General features: G+C 38.4%; 1 protein-coding gene and 1 long non-coding RNA gene across 11 annotated transcripts in view; one reads left to right on the forward strand and one right to left on the reverse strand.

Annotated features, from left to right (window-relative positions):
• Positions 1-11,969, reverse strand: part of LOC103787474 (uncharacterized) — a 90,762-nt gene extending 78,793 nt beyond the window's left edge. Inside the window, exons 1-3 of the long non-coding RNA XR_008475903.2 lie at positions 11,861-11,969; positions 9,245-9,390; positions 4,702-4,854 (exon numbers count right to left, since the gene is read on the reverse strand). This is a non-coding gene — a long non-coding RNA (uncharacterized LOC103787474). The remainder of the gene's footprint in view (positions 1-4,701; positions 4,855-9,244; positions 9,391-11,860) is intronic.
• PSD3 (pleckstrin and Sec7 domain containing 3) overlaps positions 1-20,302 on the forward strand; it is a 553,221-nt gene that overhangs the window by 183,875 nt on the left and 349,044 nt on the right. The window contains exons 1-2 of one of the 10 annotated variants that reach the window (XM_078347356.1): positions 11,048-11,146; positions 19,589-19,773. The exons of 6 other annotated variants lie outside the window; for them this stretch is intronic. Coding sequence is in view for 1 of the 4 variants with exons in the window: in XM_008979209.5 (XP_008977457.1) it covers positions 11,446-11,476 (31 nt within the window). In the remaining 3 variants the exon portion in view is untranslated. Of the gene's footprint in view, positions 1-11,047; positions 11,477-19,588; positions 19,774-20,302 lie in introns of those variants that run through there. 3 more of the 10 variants (XM_035270118.3, XM_008979209.5, XM_078347354.1) reach the window with 3 other exon arrangements.

Consider the following 20,302-nt stretch of genomic DNA (forward strand, 5'->3'; position numbering starts at 1 on the left):
CAAACGCTCAGCAAGTTAAGTAAGAAGGAACATACACAGTCAAAGTCATATATGAGAAAACGATAGCCAACATTATACTGAACTGGGGAAAGTTGCAAACTTTTCCTTTAGGTCTGGAGCAAGACAAGAATGACCACTTTTTTCAATAGCACTAGAAATTTTAGCCAGAGAAATTGGGCAAGAGAAAGAAATTAATGGCATCCGAATTGAAAAGGAAGAAGTTAAATAGTGTGTCTTTGCAGACAACATTATCTTATATAAATAAAACTGTAAACGCTTTAAAAACAACAACAAAAAACCTTTGAACTTACAATTTAATTCAGTAAAGTTGCAGGATACAAAATAAACTTAGAAAAATCAGTGGTGTTTCTGTATACCAGCATTCAAATAGCAGAAAAAGAAATTAAGAAAGCAATCCCAGGTACAGTAGATACAAAAAGTAAAATATCTGGGAAAAAATTTAACCAAGGAAATGAAATATCTCTAAAGGAAAACTATAAAACATTGATGAAAGAAATTGAAAAGGGCTCATGTGCAAATAAAAATACATTGCATTTTCATGAATTTGAAGAATTAATGTTGTGAAAAGTGCCATACTACAAAAAGCAATATATACCTTCAGTGCATTCCCTATCAGAATACCAATGTCATTTATCACAGAAATAGAAAAAGCAGTCCTAAAATTTGCATAGTACCACACGATACCCTGGATAGCCAAAGCAAGAAGAACAACGTTTGATATATCACACTACCTGACTCCAAAATATACTGCAAAGCCATAGTAACCTAAATAGCATGGTACTGTCAAAAAAACAGATATATAGACCAATGGAAAAGAGTACAGAACCCAGAAATAAATCTCGTATTTACGGCCAACTCATTTTCAAAAAAGGCACCAAGAACATTCATTGGGAAAAAGTCTCTTCAATAAATAGACATGTCACATCTCAAAAGAAGACATAGAGATGGCCAATAGGTATATGAAAAAATATCGAACATCCGTATTCATCAGGAAAATGCAAGTCAAAATCATAATGAGATATTCCATAACCTACTTAGAATGGCAGTTGTCAAAAAGACAAAACATAAATGCTAATGGGATTAGGAGAAAAAGGGAACTCTTACACATTACTGGTGGTAATATAAATTAGTAAAGCCATTAAGGAGGCTGGGCATGGTGGCGCAAGCCTATATTTCTAACACTTTGGGAGGCCGCGGTGGGCAGGCTTGAGCTCAGGAGTTGGAGACCAGCCTGGGCAACATGGTGAAGCCTCATCTCTACAAAAAATACAAAAATTAGCTGGACATGGTGGTGTGTGCCTGTGGTCCCTGCCACTTGGGAGGCTGGGGTGGGAGAATCACTTGATCTTGGGAGGTCAAGGCTGCAGCAAGCCAAGATTGCCCCACCACATTGTAGCATGAGCAACAGAACGAGACCCTGTCTCAAAAATAAAATAAAATAAAAGTATAGCCACTAACGGAAAACAGCATGGAAGTTGCTCAAAAACTAAAAATAGAGCTCTCATATTATGCAGCAATCCTGCCACTTGGTATATATCCAGAAAAAATGGAAATCAGTATGTTGAAGAGATATCTGCACTCCCATGTTTACTGCAGCACTATTCACAATAACCAAGATGTGGAATCTACCTATGTGTCCATCAACAGATGAATGGATAAAGAAAATGTGGTATATACACACAATAGAATATTCTTTTGCAATAACAATGAATGAAATTCTGTTATTCATGGCAACATGGATGAGCTAGCTTGGGGACATTATGTTAAGTAAAATAAGCCAGGCATAAAAAAGATAAATACCACATGTTCTCACCCATATGTGGAAGCTAAAAAAGTTGATCTCATAGAAGTAGAGTAGAATAGTGGTTACTAGAGGCAGGGAAGTATGGAGGGGAGTAGGGTGTAGCCAATGGTCGGTTAACAGATGCAAAAGTACAGCTAGCTAGGATGAATATAGTGTTCTATAGCAGGATAGAGGGAGTATAATTTAGAACCATTGATTGTATATTTTCAAATAGCCAGAAGAATGGACTTTGAATGTTTTCAACACAAAGAAATAATAAATGTTTTAGGTGTTGGATTTGCTAGTTACTCTTCTTTGATCATTATATATCATATACATATGTGGAAATACACTGTATCTTATAAACACGTACAGTTATTATCTATAAACTAAGAGTAATAATAAAAGCCCCAAACACACACATTGCCTTTGTGCCTTTTGTCAAATTATAAAAAGGAAAAGTGCTATAGGAAAATTAATCTAGCAAAATGGCTTAGAGTGGATTGGAAGATAGGAACTAGTGTTGAGGAGGGGAGACTTGCTAGATCAGTGGTTAATTCCTAAAGTAATCATATGTACTGTAGAGAAGAGATAGTGATAGGATTATAAATGCATAAATGCATGAGACTTTCAGAAAGTAATGATAGTCTTGGTGACTGTAGATCTGGGGAGGTAGGATGACTCTGAAATTTGGCAGTAAAGTGACAGGAGATGTTAATGATGCATCTGAAATAGGAATTCTCCTCCATGAGCTATTTTTTCAGGGAAGGCAATCACTGTGGTTTTGACATGTTGAATGTGTGACATGGGGAATCTATCAAACAGGATTGTTAACTTTTTGCTTTATTCTGCTTCTCTGCATATGCCCACCTTTCCAGGGGATGATAGGTACAGGGGCACCATTCAGAGAGCAGACTGCCTTGATTGCCAAGAGCCCATGCAGGATCTCAGGAAAGTGAGACTCTCGGCCTCAGTGCGGGATTTCTGTTTTCTGTTTGTGTCTTTCAAATGGTGGGTGGCTTTCTGAGATAATGTGGATATGTAACAGCATGGCTGGTAACTGGCAATGACTTGACCACTGTCTGTGAGAGAAGCACGGGATGGAGTATCCAAAAGCTCTCTTGAGAGCTTTAACACTTCACACGAAACTCAGACCCTTCCCTTTCATTCAGAACATGAGATGCTCATCCCTTCTGGACGTCTCCCTAGACCTTCCCTCAAAATGAGCTAACTATGTGTGAGCTGCTTCTGGTTATGGTTTACTTTATATTTTTTTCTCATTATGTTGTTATTATCATAGGGTGGGAGGTCCTATTGTCAAGACAGATGTCAGTGTAGCTTTGAGATCATTAACTCTGCTTGGTAAGATTTCATTTGCATTTGCCTTTCTTGGAGTTGAAAGAATACAATCTGATCTACAGTTATCTTGCTTTCATCTCTCCTTGTTCTGTTATCCCAGCTCAAGTTCAGACCCCTGCCTCAGATGTCTGTTCTGGGTGATTGACATAGTCGCTTCTAAATGGACTAAATTACTGACATCTTTCGCTTTTCCTGTATGATAGTCTATATTTGGTGATTCCTTCTCATGCAACAGAACTGTGAGGTAGCCTAAAGCCTAGGGAGGATGTCAGGTCTGGACACCTGAAAATATCATCATAGAGCTACAGAGTTATCAATGTAGAGCCTTACATATAGTCATGTTGAAGTTTTCATGGGCTGTTTCCTGTGACTTCTGTCATTTAAATTTTTTTTTTTTTGAGACGGAGTTTCGCTCTTGTTACCCAGGTTGGAGTACAATGGCGCGATCTCGGCTCACCGCAACCTCCACCTCCTGGGTTCAGGCAATTCTCCTGCCTCAGCCTCCTGAGTAGCTGGGATTACAGGCATGTGCCACCATGCCCAGCTAATTTTTTGTATTTTTAGTAGAGACGGGGTTTCACCATGTTGACCAGGATGGTCTCGATCTGCTGACCTTGTGATCCACCCGCCTCGGCCTCCCAAAGTGCTGGGATTACAGGCTTGAGCCACCGTGCCCGGCCTGTCATTTAAATCTTACAACAACTTTGAGAAGTAAGCATCTTGTTTGCCTACAGTGATTGTTTGAATTAGGTTCAAAATTAATTGTACAAAAGCCTGGGAGCACAAAAGTGCTTTGTAGTGAGTACAAAAGGCTGGAAAAGAAAGGCATAATTACCGGCCCCAATCACATGGTAATGTATCAAAGGCTGATTCCCAGCACTAGTAGTAAAACAGCTAATTCTTACTAAGTATTTCCTGTGTGCTGGGCACTGTTTTAAGCAATTTATATCTATTGACGGACTTAGGGTACATTTGCCACCATAACAGTTTGTTGATTGGATGATAGATAATTGCTTCCAACCTCTTGCATTTTATTTTATTTATTTGAGATGGAGTCTCGCTCTGTCACCCAGGCTGGAGTGCAGTGGTGCCATCTCAGCTCACTGCAACCTCTGCCTCCCAGGTTCAAGTGATTCTCCTGCCTCAGCCTCCTGAGTAGCTGGGATTATAGGCACATGCCACCATTCCCAGCTAATTTTTGTGTTTTTAGTAGAGACAGGGTTTCACCATGTTGGTCAGGCTGGTCTCGAACTCCTGACCTGTGATCCACCCACCTCAGCCTCCCAAAAGTGCTGGGATTACAGGTGTGAGCCATCGCTCCTCATCTTGCATTTTAAATGCAAAGAATGTGAAATAAGAAAAACAGCATGCGGAGAACTAATCCTGGGGCTCCACCTTTAACTAAAGGGCAGTGGAAAAAGTACAACAGGCCAAGGAAATGGAGCAGAATTGCAGCCGTGGCAGAACCGCATCTGGGAGAGTGTGTTGTCTGTGTGTCAGTGAGAAAGAGGGATTCCAAAATAAATCCTTTACCTTACCTTTCCTTTAGTTGTCCAGACTGTGCTGTGCTCCTGGGCTTGGGTCTGGAGTTCCAATCCTGCTTCCCTGCCATCTAGCACACTGATACCCTCATTCAACCTTACAGAGAGTTGGAATGCTGCATTTCACTTTACTTGATTCTTGAGATAAGACTAGAGTGAAGAAAATATTTTACTTAAAGAAAAAATAAATAAATAAAAAGAAGCAGCTTAGAAATAAAGGAGTTTTCAGAATATAGAATTACAAACCTGATTTAACTGAAGTCTAGACAGAAATCAACTCAATAAGTACAGTTTATCGAGCCCTTCTTGTTGGTTCCTGCTGCCCACTTAGATGCCATTTGGATACTTAGTGACTTTTCTACTTTTAGGGAGATTCAGTTACCCCCAGAACTTGTTTTTGCTTTCTCTTTCGGGGGATATTATATAAATCCCCTCAGGTCAGCCCCTTAAGCCCAAGGCTCTGTTTGTTCCTGCTCCCGTGCTATTCCCACATCCTTGGGTTCTGATTCCATCCCAGGCCCAGTACATGGTAAAAGCAGTTTCCCAGCTCACCATCAAAGTTCTTCTTGCCCGTTACATGCAACTGTGTTTTATGGTGTCTGGACCTGTCTTGCAATTTGATATTTGTACTTTCTGGGGTTCTCAGTGATGTGGGGATGCAAAAGTGCACAAAACAAATGCATATCACTGACTTCTTGGACATTTATTTCATTTGCATCAGTGAGACTTATATTTTGATTCCAACGTAATCAAAATATAATCATATTATGTAGGAATTTACTTAGGCGCTGGGCATGGTGGCTCATGCCTGTAATCCCAGCACTGTGGGAGGCTGAGGTGGACGGATTACTTGAGGCCAGGAGTTTGAGACCAGCCTGGCCAACCTGGTGAAACCTCATCTTTACTAAAAATACAAAAATTAGCTGGACACAGTGGTGCATGCCTGTAATCCCAACTACTTGGGAGGCTGAGATGTGAGAATCGCTTGAACCTGGGAGGCGGAGGTTGCAATGAGCTGAGATCATGCCACTGCACTCTAACCTGGGTGACAGAGTAAGACCCTGTCTCAAAAAAAAAAAAAAATTTACTTAGAATAATATTGGAAACAACTGGAAATAACCAGACTGCTCAACAATGACTAAATTGTATTACTAATGATACATTGTGTATTCATTAAAAAATGTTTCTATGGTTTATATTAATAGAAAATAATGTGTGTTTATGATTGTAAATAAGTCACTGCAAATAATCAACAGGGAGGGAAAGATTAAAATTCTTCAACTGTGCTGTAAAAAAACATAATGCAACATAAAATAAAAGAGTGGCTTTGTTTGTTCTCTTCTGCTCTTCTCTATATTCACATGTGGGCTGCCAACTAAATGCCCCTTTTTCTAAACTTTGGTCTGAGGGATGCTTTTTATTCTATCTTTTAACTGTGTGTTGGTTAGGTTGCTTAAACTTTCTCTATACTCTTCATTTGTAAAAAGGAATTAATACTCAACGTATCCCAAAGTTAAGGTGAGGATGTTTTTCTCAAAAAGATAACAGAAAAGAGGGAGTGGTCTTCCATTAATTTCTTCAAGTGTTCTGTATTAAGGAGGCTGTTGATTATTTTTATTAACAAAGAATTCTTTGGAGAAAACACATGAACTTGAAATAACTACAGACAATGCCAGTTTGGGATGCTTATGAAGATCACTAAAACAGGTTAAAAAGAAGGAGAAAACAAATTGAACACACATTTGGTAATTATTTCTGGGGAAGTGTTCTCAGAGGTGGAAGTGTTGGATGTTGGATAAACTGCCTTCATAAAGATGACTTTTATAGGTCATACATGCAGTAAGTGATATTCAGATCACTGCTAGTGAATGGATACTGTAGGTTAGGATAGAATTTCTAGTTACAGCATCACAAATTTTAAAATTGCTGTATCTCGAATAACTTAAGACAGAACTGAAGATGCAAGATGAAGAGACTCTAGTGGTAGCAAAGATCCTTATGACAAATTACCCATGAAAAGCTTGAACAGAATCATTTCCTGAAGTGTAAGTGAATGAAAACAAGCATTTATTTATTTTTTAATGTACTATGTGATTTCTATATATACAAATTAACATAATAAGGAAAATATTGTAATGAGCCATTTGATTATTTCATCCATCCTAAAAATTTAAATATTCAATATGGCCAATAACTTTTTGCCCCATTGGAATTTGTGAACTACCTAATAGCTATTTTAGAGTTGCCTTATATTTAGGTATACCTGACATCTACCTGGTTTTAAGGTTTTAAGGATTAAATGAAACAGTTAATTGGGTGTCTACTATGTAGCAAGCATTATCTATGTAAGCTCTGGGTTAACAGGGACTGACAGAGACCTTCTATGAGATCTGCTTCCTGATCTTCTTTGATCTTTCCTTCCTATCACAGCCTGGGTTAGGGCACAGAAGAAACTGGTAGTCGAGAGTTTCTTAGAAAGTGATAGGGAGGCTTGAGAGGTGAAAATCATCTTGTTCGGCCCCTGGAAGACAAGAATCTCTAAACATTGTGACTTTCTGCCACTTGACCCCTTTTTTCTTCATTCCCCACTCCCAGTCTAACCCCCAGTGCAGTTTGAAGTGCAGGGAACACATATCTTTTCTGTGCTGAGAGGGATCACACTCAGTAACTCAAGACAATGAGCTTAGCTAACTTTGTTCATCTGTTGGGTAGACCTAGGACAATTGTAGAGCTTTGCGGGTGACTTTTAACTACCTCTTTATTACATGTAATGTTTCCAACATATAAACCTTTTATACTGTGTTTTTCAACAACCTTACCAGGAGGGTTGTATGTATACCCTTTATAAATTAAATTTCACTTTTGAGGTTTTCTTCTTTTTCCAAAACAGTATATTAGGGTACAGAGCTGTGGCATAACTATCGTTATTATCAGGTTTTGGTTTTTCACCTCTCTCCACTCTGCTCACTTGGATTTATTTCATAAAATATGTTCTTGGAATTCTGATTATCTCTCTAGATTAAGCTTGAACTTTTAGATGTACCTCGTAACTGAAGACAACAGACTAAAATACAAAAACTCAATTTTAATAGGCCTTAAATTGGCATTTTTTTATTCAAGATCTAAGAACCAGACTGAAAAAGTAAATAAATTTGAGCTAGGAAAACGGATTTCTTGTTTACTGGAACTTGCTTAATGAAGGGAAAGTTATTTCACATAAGGAATTTTTGTTACCAGTTCCTTTGATAATCTTATTGTCTCCTACGTGATAGTTTAAAAAAAGGTAACGATTAAACATAGAATGTTATGATAATAAAACTCGGTATCATGCAGTCAGTCCTGATTTGTAAAAAAGCTGTATTTCTAAACATTTGTGTTAGTTGGATAATAATAGTTAGCTTGCTTGCCTGTTTATACTACTTTATTTGAAATTTTTGAGAAATAACACATTATATCAAAGAAAAGTTTATTAGCAATAGTTTGTCATTTCCAAACCAAAGAGCCAAAGTGCTAGTGACTTTCAAGTCTGGAAATACATTGTGGATTTTAAATTTTGTTCCTGATAATTAATGAGTAATAATTTTTAAAACTTTGTTCTAAAATTCCTACTTGGGATTTTTGAAAATTCAGGTATGGTGAGACATAAAGACATAGAAATGACTGTTAGGAAAGTTTATACTCACAGATCCCTAGACACAGGCAGCCCAGTACATTCCACAGGGTCACACAGGGAAGCACCAGGTTGGCCAAGAGCCAGAGATGGGAGATAGGCGATCATGGCCCAGAGGCTTTATTGTTTTTTTCACAGAAGGGAGTGGGCAAGGCAGGGTAGCCAAGCTGGGTATGTTTAAGATTGGCTAGTTTGAATAATTTTGGCAGGATTTTGGCTACAGTGATGGTCCCCAGTTGTCCAGGACCTGGGCCTGGGGTGATTACCTTGGTGCGTGAGAACTCCAGAGAGGAGATGGTCGGGCTGTGGCTCTGGATTGGTTGGTTTGTATATCACAGGCATGCTCACAGAGGGGTCTTTTCTATATCTAGGAATTAGCCCTGGGAGGAGCAGTCTCTCCACAGCCAAGGCCCCAAATGCCAGACTATCAAGAATACAGAGAATAAGAGAATATAATCAATACAAACAAAACAAAACAATTGAGGCTTTCAAAACAGCACTGCTAAGCAGGGGTGCTGTTTCTGTGCATGCTTTTAAGAGATGATGCCGTGAAAGACTAGAGAATCTGTAAGAAATTTATTTATGAGCTTTGTCTTTTGAAATGGCGTTTTAGGGGGTTAGTCAAAGAAAGGATTAACTAAAGCCTAATTTGGAAAACTTGAATTAAATAACTTGACCCATGTAAACTTCTCTCCCATGTGTACATGGTCAGGGGTGGGGGAGGGGAGGAGATCTGCAGTGGGTATGGGGCACTTTCTGCTTTATCCCCCTAGCTTATGGGATGCCCACAGTTCTGCCTGGCTGCTTCACTTCTAGCTCTATCTTCTGAATGCCAGGCTTAAGGAAGAGGCGGAGCAAAGGGGTGCTTACCTCTTTTTCCTCCCCTTAGAAGGACTGGTCTTAGAAGGCTTGTCTGCAAATTCAGCTTATATCTCATCAGGAATTGGTGATTCACAGATTGGTTAGTGTTTGTGTGAAGCCAACAGAGGTTATCCTTTCTGCTGTTCAAACCAACTCTGAAAAAATAGCTCTTTGACAGGATTTTGAAAAGGGAAGTGGGTAGTTTAATAAAAAATGTAATCATCCTAAAAGTCATGGTGATTGTAGTAACAACAATAAAACCTTGAGCTTTTATTATGTACTGGTTGCTGCTCTGAGTGTTTTATATATTTGTATCTATAGTTCATTTAGTCCTCAGAAAACCCCATTATTATTCCTGGTTTTTTTAAAGATGGAAGTTGAGGCTCACAGAGTTTAAATAACTTGCTCAAGGTAACAATTGGAAAAGGATGGAATCCAGATTAATAGCCGAGATTGTATGCTTTAACCACATGGTTATACTGATCTGTAATTTAAACATCTCTAGCTCAGAGATAAGGAAACTAAAGCTGGAAGGTTTTAAAGCATTGGCCCAAGGTCACAACGGTAGTCAGCTCTGAGCTTCTGCTTCTGGGTTTATTTCCACTATCTCAGTATGCTTTCTCTAGGTATACTCTCTCATCAATATCCTCTAATATTTGGGCCAGCCTTCTTGAGAGGTGGATATTTTTGGCTTGCTGTGGTTCTGAATCCTGAAAATTATATTCTTTCTTTAGACTTGTTTTGCTTGGCAAGGAATCCCTCAGGAGGCACTTTAGCTTAGAGGTAGAGAGGGTGGACTTTAGAGCCGCAGTGCCTGTGTTTGAATTCTGGTTGTGCCAGCTTTAGCCATATGATCTGGACAAGTCACATACCTCTCTTGAGTTTTAGTAGTCTCATGTGTAAAATGGGTTAATCACCGTAGCTATCCCACAGGGCTGTTAGTAGAAGTAGATGAGTTAATACAATAAAACTGCTTAGTGTCGTGCCTGGCACCTAAGTAAATACTTTCTATTCTGATTATATTATTACTTGCCAGAAATGTTCTCCAAATTACACCTAATGCATTTTCCAGCACCTTGTTTGGCACTCAGTAAATGTATACAGATTGAATGAAAGCAACTGTGAAGTGGTTTGTATTGACAGCCCATGCATCTCATACTGATTGGAAATATTAGGGTTGTAGAAGATTGGAATTTTCATGTTACTTTTAAATTTTGTATTAATAGCCAATATCACTATTACGGACCAATAATATTGCAATATCTTACTCAACTTGTTCTACTTTTCACCTCACTTCACTTTTCCAATGTATAAAACTATTCATTTTCACATTTGGTGCTTTTACTGAGATTGTGTTGAAAGGTATTGTATACATCCAAGGTAGTATAGGTGATATAAAAGTTCTTGGCTTCATATTTAAAAATGGATATTATTGTTTTTGAATCTTTTCATGTCACATTTTCAAGTAACAGCAATCACTCATTAAATATTAATTTAATCACAGGAACAAGAGACGATCGTCAGTAAAATGACTTTAAATGGCAGCATCACTTAGCAGTGAGATAAGGACTGGAAAAGCAGGATTTGTGTCATTCTGCGGCAGCTTTTGAACACTGTATTTGCCTTTGCCTTGTCCGTTAAATCACATAAGAATTAAACCCTTTTAAAGAGAACCTACCCATCTCTTTCCCATGTGTCATTCTTGCATCAGAGAAAATGCTGCATAATACTAAGATGACAGCCCCACCTCTGATGTCACCCAGGATGGTACAATCCTCTCCAAGCCTTTGCTGGGCTTCCTGCTGCTGCACTGGGGGACATGGTTACATTAAAGCTAACTCCCGGCATCTCAATTATCTCCTTGGAAGTAGTTTTCACAAATATAAAAACGCCCTACGGTGGCTGTTTTCGGTAAGCTACCAAGGTAGAGAGCAGCAGAGGCAGACAGAGGGAGAGCAAGCGGGAGAAAAGGCTGCTTCCGCCTTTGTGAGAGGGACTGAGGCAGCAGCTCCTCTCGGCTCGGGTTCCAAGTGCTCAAAGTGCTTCCATTTACATCACCGTGTGCAGTGCAGGGCAAAAGGGGCTGCCAGGAAATCTGAAACTAATTTGCTTCCAGTTGACTAGAACAGCATATTTTGAATTAGCTTGCTTCTTTTTAAGCTAACTTTTCTCAAGCGTTAAACTGATGAACTGGGCATTTTCTATGATCAATGGGTAACTGCTGGAGCTACAGTAATCTCTGTGAGTAACCTCTATTTGTAGGTCTATGCAGGCAAATATATTCTTATATATCTATTTCTTTTAAATGCTGCTGTGAAAGTATCCATCTGTATTATTGACTGCTTTTGCTTACTAGTCTTGTCTTTTGAGCGTCCCAGTAGGAGACCCCTGGGGCTAGACCAGGTTCTTCTGAATCTAGACACAGAGGAAAGCATTTTGCATTTATTCAGGGATGCCCACGCCAACCATTCTTTAATTCCCAGTCATCAGAGAGATGCCACCTGCCCTCTGAATGCCTTTGCCCAGCACCTCACCTGGCTTTAACGTGGAATGTTGATTTCAGCATGTGACATTGAGTTTTTCAAAATTTTTATTTTTATATAGAAAGCAGAATATTATTCTTACCTGTAATCTTCCTTTCTTTTTTTTTTTTCCGCCAGCTTTTCTGGGAACACACAGTTCTGTCACCCTATGTCTTCTCCCTGATTGTGATATATTATATAGACAGAAAGAGAGAAAACAGGCTACCCCTCCAGTTTTAGAAAGACATAATGTAGTGCTGGATGGGAATAGGGGAGGAGTTTCTCTTAAAGAGCTCAAATTGCTTTCCATCTGTGTGCCTGAAGTACAGCTTAGTATCTGAATAGCCTTGAAGGGAACAAGGTTAGCTCAAAGATTGCACCAAAATGTTCTAGAAACACGGTAGTTGAGGCAGAGATAGAATCTCTACTGGAAGTTTGTAACAGCTATCTCAGTTTATGCACAGGGATGTGTTCTTCCTGTTTGTTAAAAGTGTCGCTTTTATAGTAATTCAAGATTTATTTCTCTCTCACCATGGAAACTGACTTCCAACTCTCTGTAAAATTTGCATTTTTAGATATACTTGGGATAATTGTTTCTGTCAGATTATAGTCTGAATCCTTTGTGAAACTGTGGGTCTCCTATTGAGCATGAAAACTACTGGGTGCAAATGTGGATCAGCTGAGTTTGCTACACACTGGCGGCTGACTGAGGTTGTTTGTTTACCGGTGCATCTAACATCTGTCTTCATAGACAGCAGTTTAAAGAAGTCCACAGCTGTAGTTGATCATCACTGCTAAGAAGTCCAGTTGTTTGGCATTCATAATTATTCTTTTGAACAATTGTATAGTTTTTTCAAACATCAAATTCTTAAATATCAAAATATTTTCTGCATATATAAGAAACAATTTATATTAATCTTACCATATCCGTGTTAATTTTAGCAGAGGAAAGCTTGTTGTGAACAAGACTGTGGGGTTATTTAAACGTTTAGTTTAAACTTTTTTTTTTTTTTTTGCCTTTAAAAATAAAATAAAAACCAAAGAATCAGTAAAGACAGAGAAATTTTGCAATTGGATTTTAAAAGTATGGATTCCCTAACAGAAAGGAGAGTAGAAAATGGACAGAATGGGTAAAATCGGAGGGGCATCTCTGATTAGAAAGTAAAGGCCTGAAAGGAGAAGCATAAGAGTGGATATAAAAACCAAAAGTTGTGACAAAGAGAGGCAGACAAAAGTGGAGAATCCCAGTGGTTGAAAAAAGGAAACCAACTTTGAGTAACAGCGATTTTAAAGTTGAGCTCAAATTCAGTTCTTACAGCTTGGTGTTTCTTCTCCGTAACAAGTAACAGTACTCTGCACAGTTGGAGAGACTTCGGTTTAAAATTAATGGGCTGTTCTTGTCTCACTCATCATCCCTTTAGTATGCTGTATGTCGTGCCACTCCTTAGCTCACAGAGCTTCCTCTGAAATTGACTGAATAGTAAACTAGTATCATTTCTCTAGGGATTCGAGCTGAATAAGAAAAACTGGGTTCTGAATCATTATTATGTGAAATTCAGTTTGCCGTAAGCACAACTGTAACTATCAATCACTTGGAGAAAGAGTGTCCAATTAATGGAATATTTTCTGTTTGTATGCACATATTAAAAGCTTGTGTAGTGGTTGGCAGGCCTTTTCCTGTTTTTTATTTTTTTCCAACACATAAACAACTTAAATATTTGTGCTTTTAGCATTATCAGTAACCAGACAATAGCCAGCATCCTGGACTACATACTGTGGCTTTCTCCAAAATGTGACTTTTCCTAGAGTGAGGAGAGTGTCTCACAATATCATGTATTTAGCTTACTCATTTAGTAAATTCTCATGACTCATATTCATTTTTCAGTTATTTTTATCATACCAAATTTATTTTCTATTGCTGGATAAGATGGGTTAGATTATCCTCTTGTTTTATTTTAATACAAGTTTTACTACTGCATTGCAAATTTGAGTCATGTATCACTGTGTTGTTCATGAAATTTACTGATTATTAAACCAAAAAACATTGATCATTATTACAGTTAAGGATTATAGTTGGACCAGGCACAATGGCTCATGCCTGTAATCCCAGCACTTTGGGAGGCTGAGGAGGGCAGATCACAAGGTCAAGAGATCAAGACCATCCTGGCCAACATGGTGAAACCTTGTCTCTACTAAAAATACAAAAATTAGCAAGGTATGGTGGTGCACCTGTAGTCCCAGGTACTCGGGAGGCTGAGGCAGGAGAACCCCTTGAACCAGGGAGGTGGAGGTTGTAGTGAGCCGAGATTGTGCCACTACACTCCAGCCTGACAACAGTGAGACTCCCTCTCAAAAAACAAAACAAAACAGGATTGTAGTTACTTATAGATGAAATGCATTTGAGGTTTTTTTTTTAACTCTGCAAGGCTTGCTCTTTATATTTGTTTTGTAAATTAAGCATTTATCTTGTGTTTTTAAGCTTGCTTCTGTAAATGTTCAAGTGTTAGAATAACTTACTGATTTATAGTTTTCTTGTCATACTAACTGATAATATTAATGTAAGTTTTAAGGTGTTTACTAATAGATACTTATTAGGGAACAGAGAACACCAAATATGTTATTGCATTTATGAACATCCAAAGTAGAAAGGAGGGAAAACAGATTTGTAGTGGCTAGGTTAGCTGTAATTTATAAAGGATTGAAAATCCGATGAACTATACTCATGGGAAATAAATCATAAGACCCTTAGTGCACTCTCCATAGTACCTTATCAGACTGAATTTTCCCATACATTTCTATTTTACAAGCAATGTGTCCAAAGATACGACAATTAAAACCTCGGAAAAATATTCTGGGATTTAAAAATTGGACTTTACCTTTCTCTGAGCCCATTTCTTTACGCTCCAATGTAATTTTCTTAAGGCTGTGTACAAATAGTAATGTATAGGTTTTGACTAATGGTTAAGTTTGCATTTGCAGTTATTTTATGATCTTTTTGTGTAAGTAGAGAGTCATGGGCCATCGATTGTGAGAGAAATTTACTATGAGCTATAAAATCAAGAAGGGGTCGTGTTACAATAGAGGCAGTTCTCTTCCTCTCTTGGAAAGGGTTCCAGGGTACTTGCTAATTAGAGGGCAAACCCAGACCAGAATGATCAAGTGTTTCTGTTTGCAGGAATGAGACTGTTTTCTTGGAACTTACTTAATTGATGTCTATTTGATTGAACAGTTAGACCTTTGAGTTAGGAGGCAAGTAGTTGTCATTTCTTTTAAAATAAAAAAGTAGACATTAAATGTAGTCAGAATGACTTGTAGATGTTGTTGTAGTTTTCTGGAGCAGTGTTTCTCATCCTGTAACGTGTATATCAATCCTCTGGGATTTTTGTTAGAAACCAACAGGATTCTGATTGGGAATGTCTGAGGTGGTGCCTGAGAGTCTGACTTTCTAACAAGCCTCCTTGGTGATATCTATGCTGCTTTTTCAGGGCCACACTGAGTAGAAAGGTTCTAGGGCAGCAGTTTCAATTAGTGCTTTCTGTGATGATGGAAATGTTCTCTCCATATTTTATATAGATAAATATAGATATATACAGATATATATACTCCACTATACAGATGTAGAGGGGGCTGGGGCAGAGGAGGTGAGGAGATGATGGGCATGGATGCTGGTTGAAGAAGAATGTCATGGGAGATGTGGCACCCCTTGCATGTATCATTAAGGAACTACATTTTCAATTTTATTAAATTTTAATTAAATGTAAATGTAAATAGCCTTATGTGGATATGGCTACCAAATTGGAAACATAGGGTTAGAGAGAAATCCATTGAGAAATTTATACTTAGTGGTAATAGCTCATGTAGGATCATGTTGAATTCTAGAACAGACTGAGATTATCTCCACTGAAATTTACCACTGCTTGAACTTGGTTTGTGGGCAGACAGTATATATAGATGGAGTTGCTAGATTGTGAACTCCGTGATGACAGAGGCCAAGTTGGTCTTGTTTATTGCTTTTTTCTCTAGTGCTTGACATATTCCTGGTGCACAAGAAATGTCAGCCGAGTAAATGAGAGAATGAGCTGCTCTAATATCAGGAAGTACCCTACTGTTTCCTGAATCTTATTCAAACCTGGACTTAGAAGCAGTGGGTAAGACTTGGGTGACACTGACATGAAGTATTTTACTTGGGTTTAAGGAGGCTGCTTTTTTTCTCCTGTCTTAAAGTTTTTTGTTTGTTTGTTTGTTGAGACAGGATCTTGCTGTGTTGTCTAGGCTGGAAGGCAGTGGCTCAATCACAGTTCACTGCACCCTCAACCTCCCAGGCTCAAGCAATCCTCTCACCTCAGCCTTTCAAGTGGCTAGGACCACAGGCACACACCAGCATGCCTGGCTACGTTTTTTAAAAATTTTTTTGTAGAGATGGGGTCTCCCTATTTGCTCAGGATGGTCTTACACTCCTGAGCTCATGCAATCATCTTGCCTCAAGCTCTCAAAGGGTTGGGATTACAGGCCTGAGCCACAAATTAGAGCAGCTCATTCTCTCATTTACTCGGCCGACATTTCTTGTGCACCAGGAATATGTCAAGCACTAGAGAAAAAAGCAATAAACAAGATCAACTTGGCCTCTGTCATCACGGAGTTCACAATCTAGCAACTCCACAATCTTTCAACTTCTATTAATTGGTATCCAATAGGATACCAGTTACACATAGGATACAAATACGCATTCTTAATTGATTGATTCAACAAAAATATCCGTTTTGCTAGGTAATTTTGTTATAGGCTCTGGGGATATAGTTGTAAAGAAAGCGAACAAAGTTCTTGCCTTTTAGAGTTTATATTTTTGTAACAACAAAACAATACAAGACAAAACACAACTTTTTTCTAAAAATGTCATGACTGGTCCCAGGTTCTAGAAAATATATGTGTGTAGAATCCAGAATTAGGGCTTTCCTGAAGAACGTAGGCATAAATGTGCCTGTCATATAGTCTGGGGAAACCTATGTCCTATTGCTGAGAATCCCTAGTGAAAAACTGTTTTATTTGCTTCAAATTTCAGCTTACAGTGCCCGAGCCTATAGATGTGGCAAATAGTTCTTGTATTTCGTTTTTCTTGAACTATTGTCTTTTAAGAAGTTTGCTAGCCAGAGTGGAAGAAAATCTGTTTCATTTATTGCTCCTCAAACAGGATAATTCTTAGATAGGCCATGGCTTTTCTGTAGCCAATCTTATGGAGCAGGCTTATTTTCTCACAATTTGAAGAAATTTCTTCCTATTCATTTCATTTTATTACAGTTCTGTCCCTGTGTTCCAGAAACAGATCACTATTTGATATATAACCCAAAGCATTCCTCAAATTGATCCTGTTAACATTCAAATGTATCTCATTTCTTTCTCAATATATTACATCAAAAGAAAAAAAAGTCTTTAAAAAAATCATTGGGTTTATATGTCATTGCAGGAAAAGCATCTTTACTAAACAACAGGAAACATGAATCTGAACAGATACACAAAGCAGCAGATAAAGTTCCTGATAGAAAAGTATGACTTCTAATGTAGTATAAATAGATACCTCCAAAAAGTACACATATTTCTCATGAGTGTGAAAACTCTTCTTCCCTCCTCCACATTCTACACTACATTTTCATTTCTTTAAGGAGAAAAATACACACAGAACTCTTTATTAATTCACATTCTACTAGTGTGTGGTTTATATTTAGGTAAGTGTTAAAGTTCTTTTTTTATATTTAGCAAGTCCCTAAGTCCCTTTGTCACATGTACAAGACCAAATTCAGGCAGGACTAATTCAGGAAGGCTCTCTGAAGGGGAAATGTTTTCAGTTGGATTCTTACATTAGTAATAGATGTAGACTGAAAGGGAAAGTGTTAACAAGTTCGGTGTAAGAGCTCACAGCAGTTGGAAGAGGCCCAGGAATGGCTTTGGTGGAAGCATATTGAAACTAGAAGGGGCTGGGGCAGAGGAGATGAGATGATGGTCACGGGTGCTAGTGGAAGTAGAGTCGTGGGAGATGCGGCACCCCTTGCATCTTCGTTCCTGTCTATTCTGCCTTTGTTCTGGCTCTATTATTCACTGTCTTTCACCTGCACTATTGCCAGAAGCCTGTGTGGTTTTTCCTGAGTCTGTGCTCGTACTCTCTCTGCTACACATGCTTCACATTCTACAAAGGCGATCTTTCTAACATGCCAAACAGACTTCTCATACTCTGGAAATACTCAGTTTTGAATCCCCTATGTTTAGTACATAGCAGGTAGTCAATATTTGCTGAATGCGTTAATGAATTTTGGAAACAATGGGCATTTAATAGGAAGTATCTATGGCACTATTTTAAAAGAGAGAAACTTTAAAAATCGGCCGGGCGCAGTGGCTCACGCCTGTAATCCCAGCACTTTGGGAGGCCAAGGCGGGTAGATCACGAGGTCAAGAGATTGAGACCATCCTGGTCAACATGGTGAAACCCCATCTTTACTAAAAATACAAAAAATTAGCTGGGCATGGTGGTGCTGCCTGTAATCCTAGCTACTCGGGAGGCTGAGGCAGGAGAATTGCCTGAACCCAGGAGGCGGAGGTTGCCGTGAGCCGAGATTGCGCCATTGCACTCTAGTATGGGTAACAAGAGCGAAATTCTGTCTCAAAAAAAAAAAAAAAAAAAAAATCTTAGAACAATTTGGTCTTTTTTTAAAAAAAAATCATATTTGCACATACTCCCAATTTTTAAACATAAGGAATGAATCAGACATTCTAAATAAAAGGTCAGGACTGATACTTATCACAGTCAAGTTGTGATAAGTAATGCAGACAGCAAAAATAAACTGCTTATGGTGTGTGACAGAGGGTGCCTTATTTGAAAAGAAATATTTTTATTGTGCTGAATCCTTAGGGACATGAGGCTATTATTATTAAGGCTATTTCTACCCAGAAGCTACAACTGGAACACTTCTGATTTTATTCTTTATTATATTTGTTAACATTACTGCTCTTAGAAATGATGGTCTTGACTGGATACAGTAGTTCACTCCTGTAATCCCAGCACTTTGGGAGGCCAAGGAGTATCACTTGAGCCCATGAGTTCGAGACTACTCTGGGCAACATAGGGAAACCCCATCTTTACAAAAAAAAATTTTTTTTTAATTAGCTGAATATGGTGGTATATAACTGTGGTCCAGTTACTCCAGAGGCTGAGGCTGGAGGATCACTTGAGCATGGGAAGAGATTGAGGCTGCAGTGAGCTATGATTGCACCACTGCACTCTAGCTGGGTGACACAGTGAGACCCTATCTCAAAAAAGAGAAAAAGCAATGATGAATGATGGTCTCTCACAGTTCAGTGTCTCTGAGTTTCTCCCAGGCTTTCACTTTTGAGAGAAGACTAGAAATTAGAAATCTAGTTCTAACTTACAGTTCTGATACAGTACTTCGTTGTATCATTTTACTAACCTTAGTCAGGTTATTTCGCCTCTCAGAACATTCGTTTTCCCTGGTCTATGCTTGTTTTTAGTTAGAACAGTTAACATAGACCGGGAGAACCTACTGAAATATTTGATAGTAAAGCAAGCAATCTGACATGAAGGGCTTTGACTCACCCTTTCTCCCTCTTATCTGACCTCATTTGCTTTGACCAGTTGCCAAGTTGTTATATCAGACATCACAAGCACTTGCCCACAATTGTTGCATTTGCTGTCCCCGTCTGAGGGACATTTCAATGAAAACTATTAAAAATGGGGTGAAGTAATTAATTTTCTGAGGCCTCTTTTCTTGATATCTCTTGGTTACTTCTCTTGGGACTAGTGTTTGTTTGTTTGTTTGTTTTTCAGAGGGCAATTGAAACTTAAAGCAAAGTGGACTCCCAACTGACTAAGTTTAACTTCTCTTCATTGAATGGATTTTACTGGATTATGCTTTGGTGCTGTTTATAAATATAGCTTCAGTGCTCACTATGATCAGTTTTCTTAAAACACTTCATGACGGGTTAAAAATTCTTGCTTTTGGAAGCTTTAAGGTGTGAGTAACATTATGTTCATTTATTTTGTATATTTACACTATATATACCATATAGCAAAAGTCTTTTTGACATTTATTTATACAGAGGAGAGGACTTTTTTCAAGAGTTGGTGAGCAAGGGAAGGCTCACCAAGGGGATTTGGTATAGGTCTTGAAATGTGAAAATAATCTGATTTATGTTGAAATGGGATTATTTCATTTCACCCGCTGAGGCTGGTGGGATCACTTGGGCCTAACAGTTCAAGAAAAAGAATGTCAGGTAGAGAAAAGGAGTTGAACAAAGGCAAAAGGACATGTGTATGTCTACTCATTCAAAATATATGTATGTTTAAGCTTTTTTCCAGTGTGTATTAGAATTAGAATAAATCTTTTCAGGGTATTCATGGGTGCCCCCTTCTTCAGTTTAGAGGCGATAGTATCACATGTGAAAGGGAGTTGAGAGACACTTGATTAGGAAAGATTGATTTGGATCATAAAGGAAGAATTTAGTCATAGATGACATGATCTGGTATGTAGAATCCTGAGCA

Source organism: Callithrix jacchus, chromosome 13 (assembly GCF_049354715.1).
Source record: "Callithrix jacchus isolate 240 chromosome 13, calJac240_pri, whole genome shotgun sequence".
Classification (NCBI taxonomy): Eukaryota; Metazoa; Chordata; class Mammalia; order Primates; family Cebidae; genus Callithrix; species Callithrix jacchus.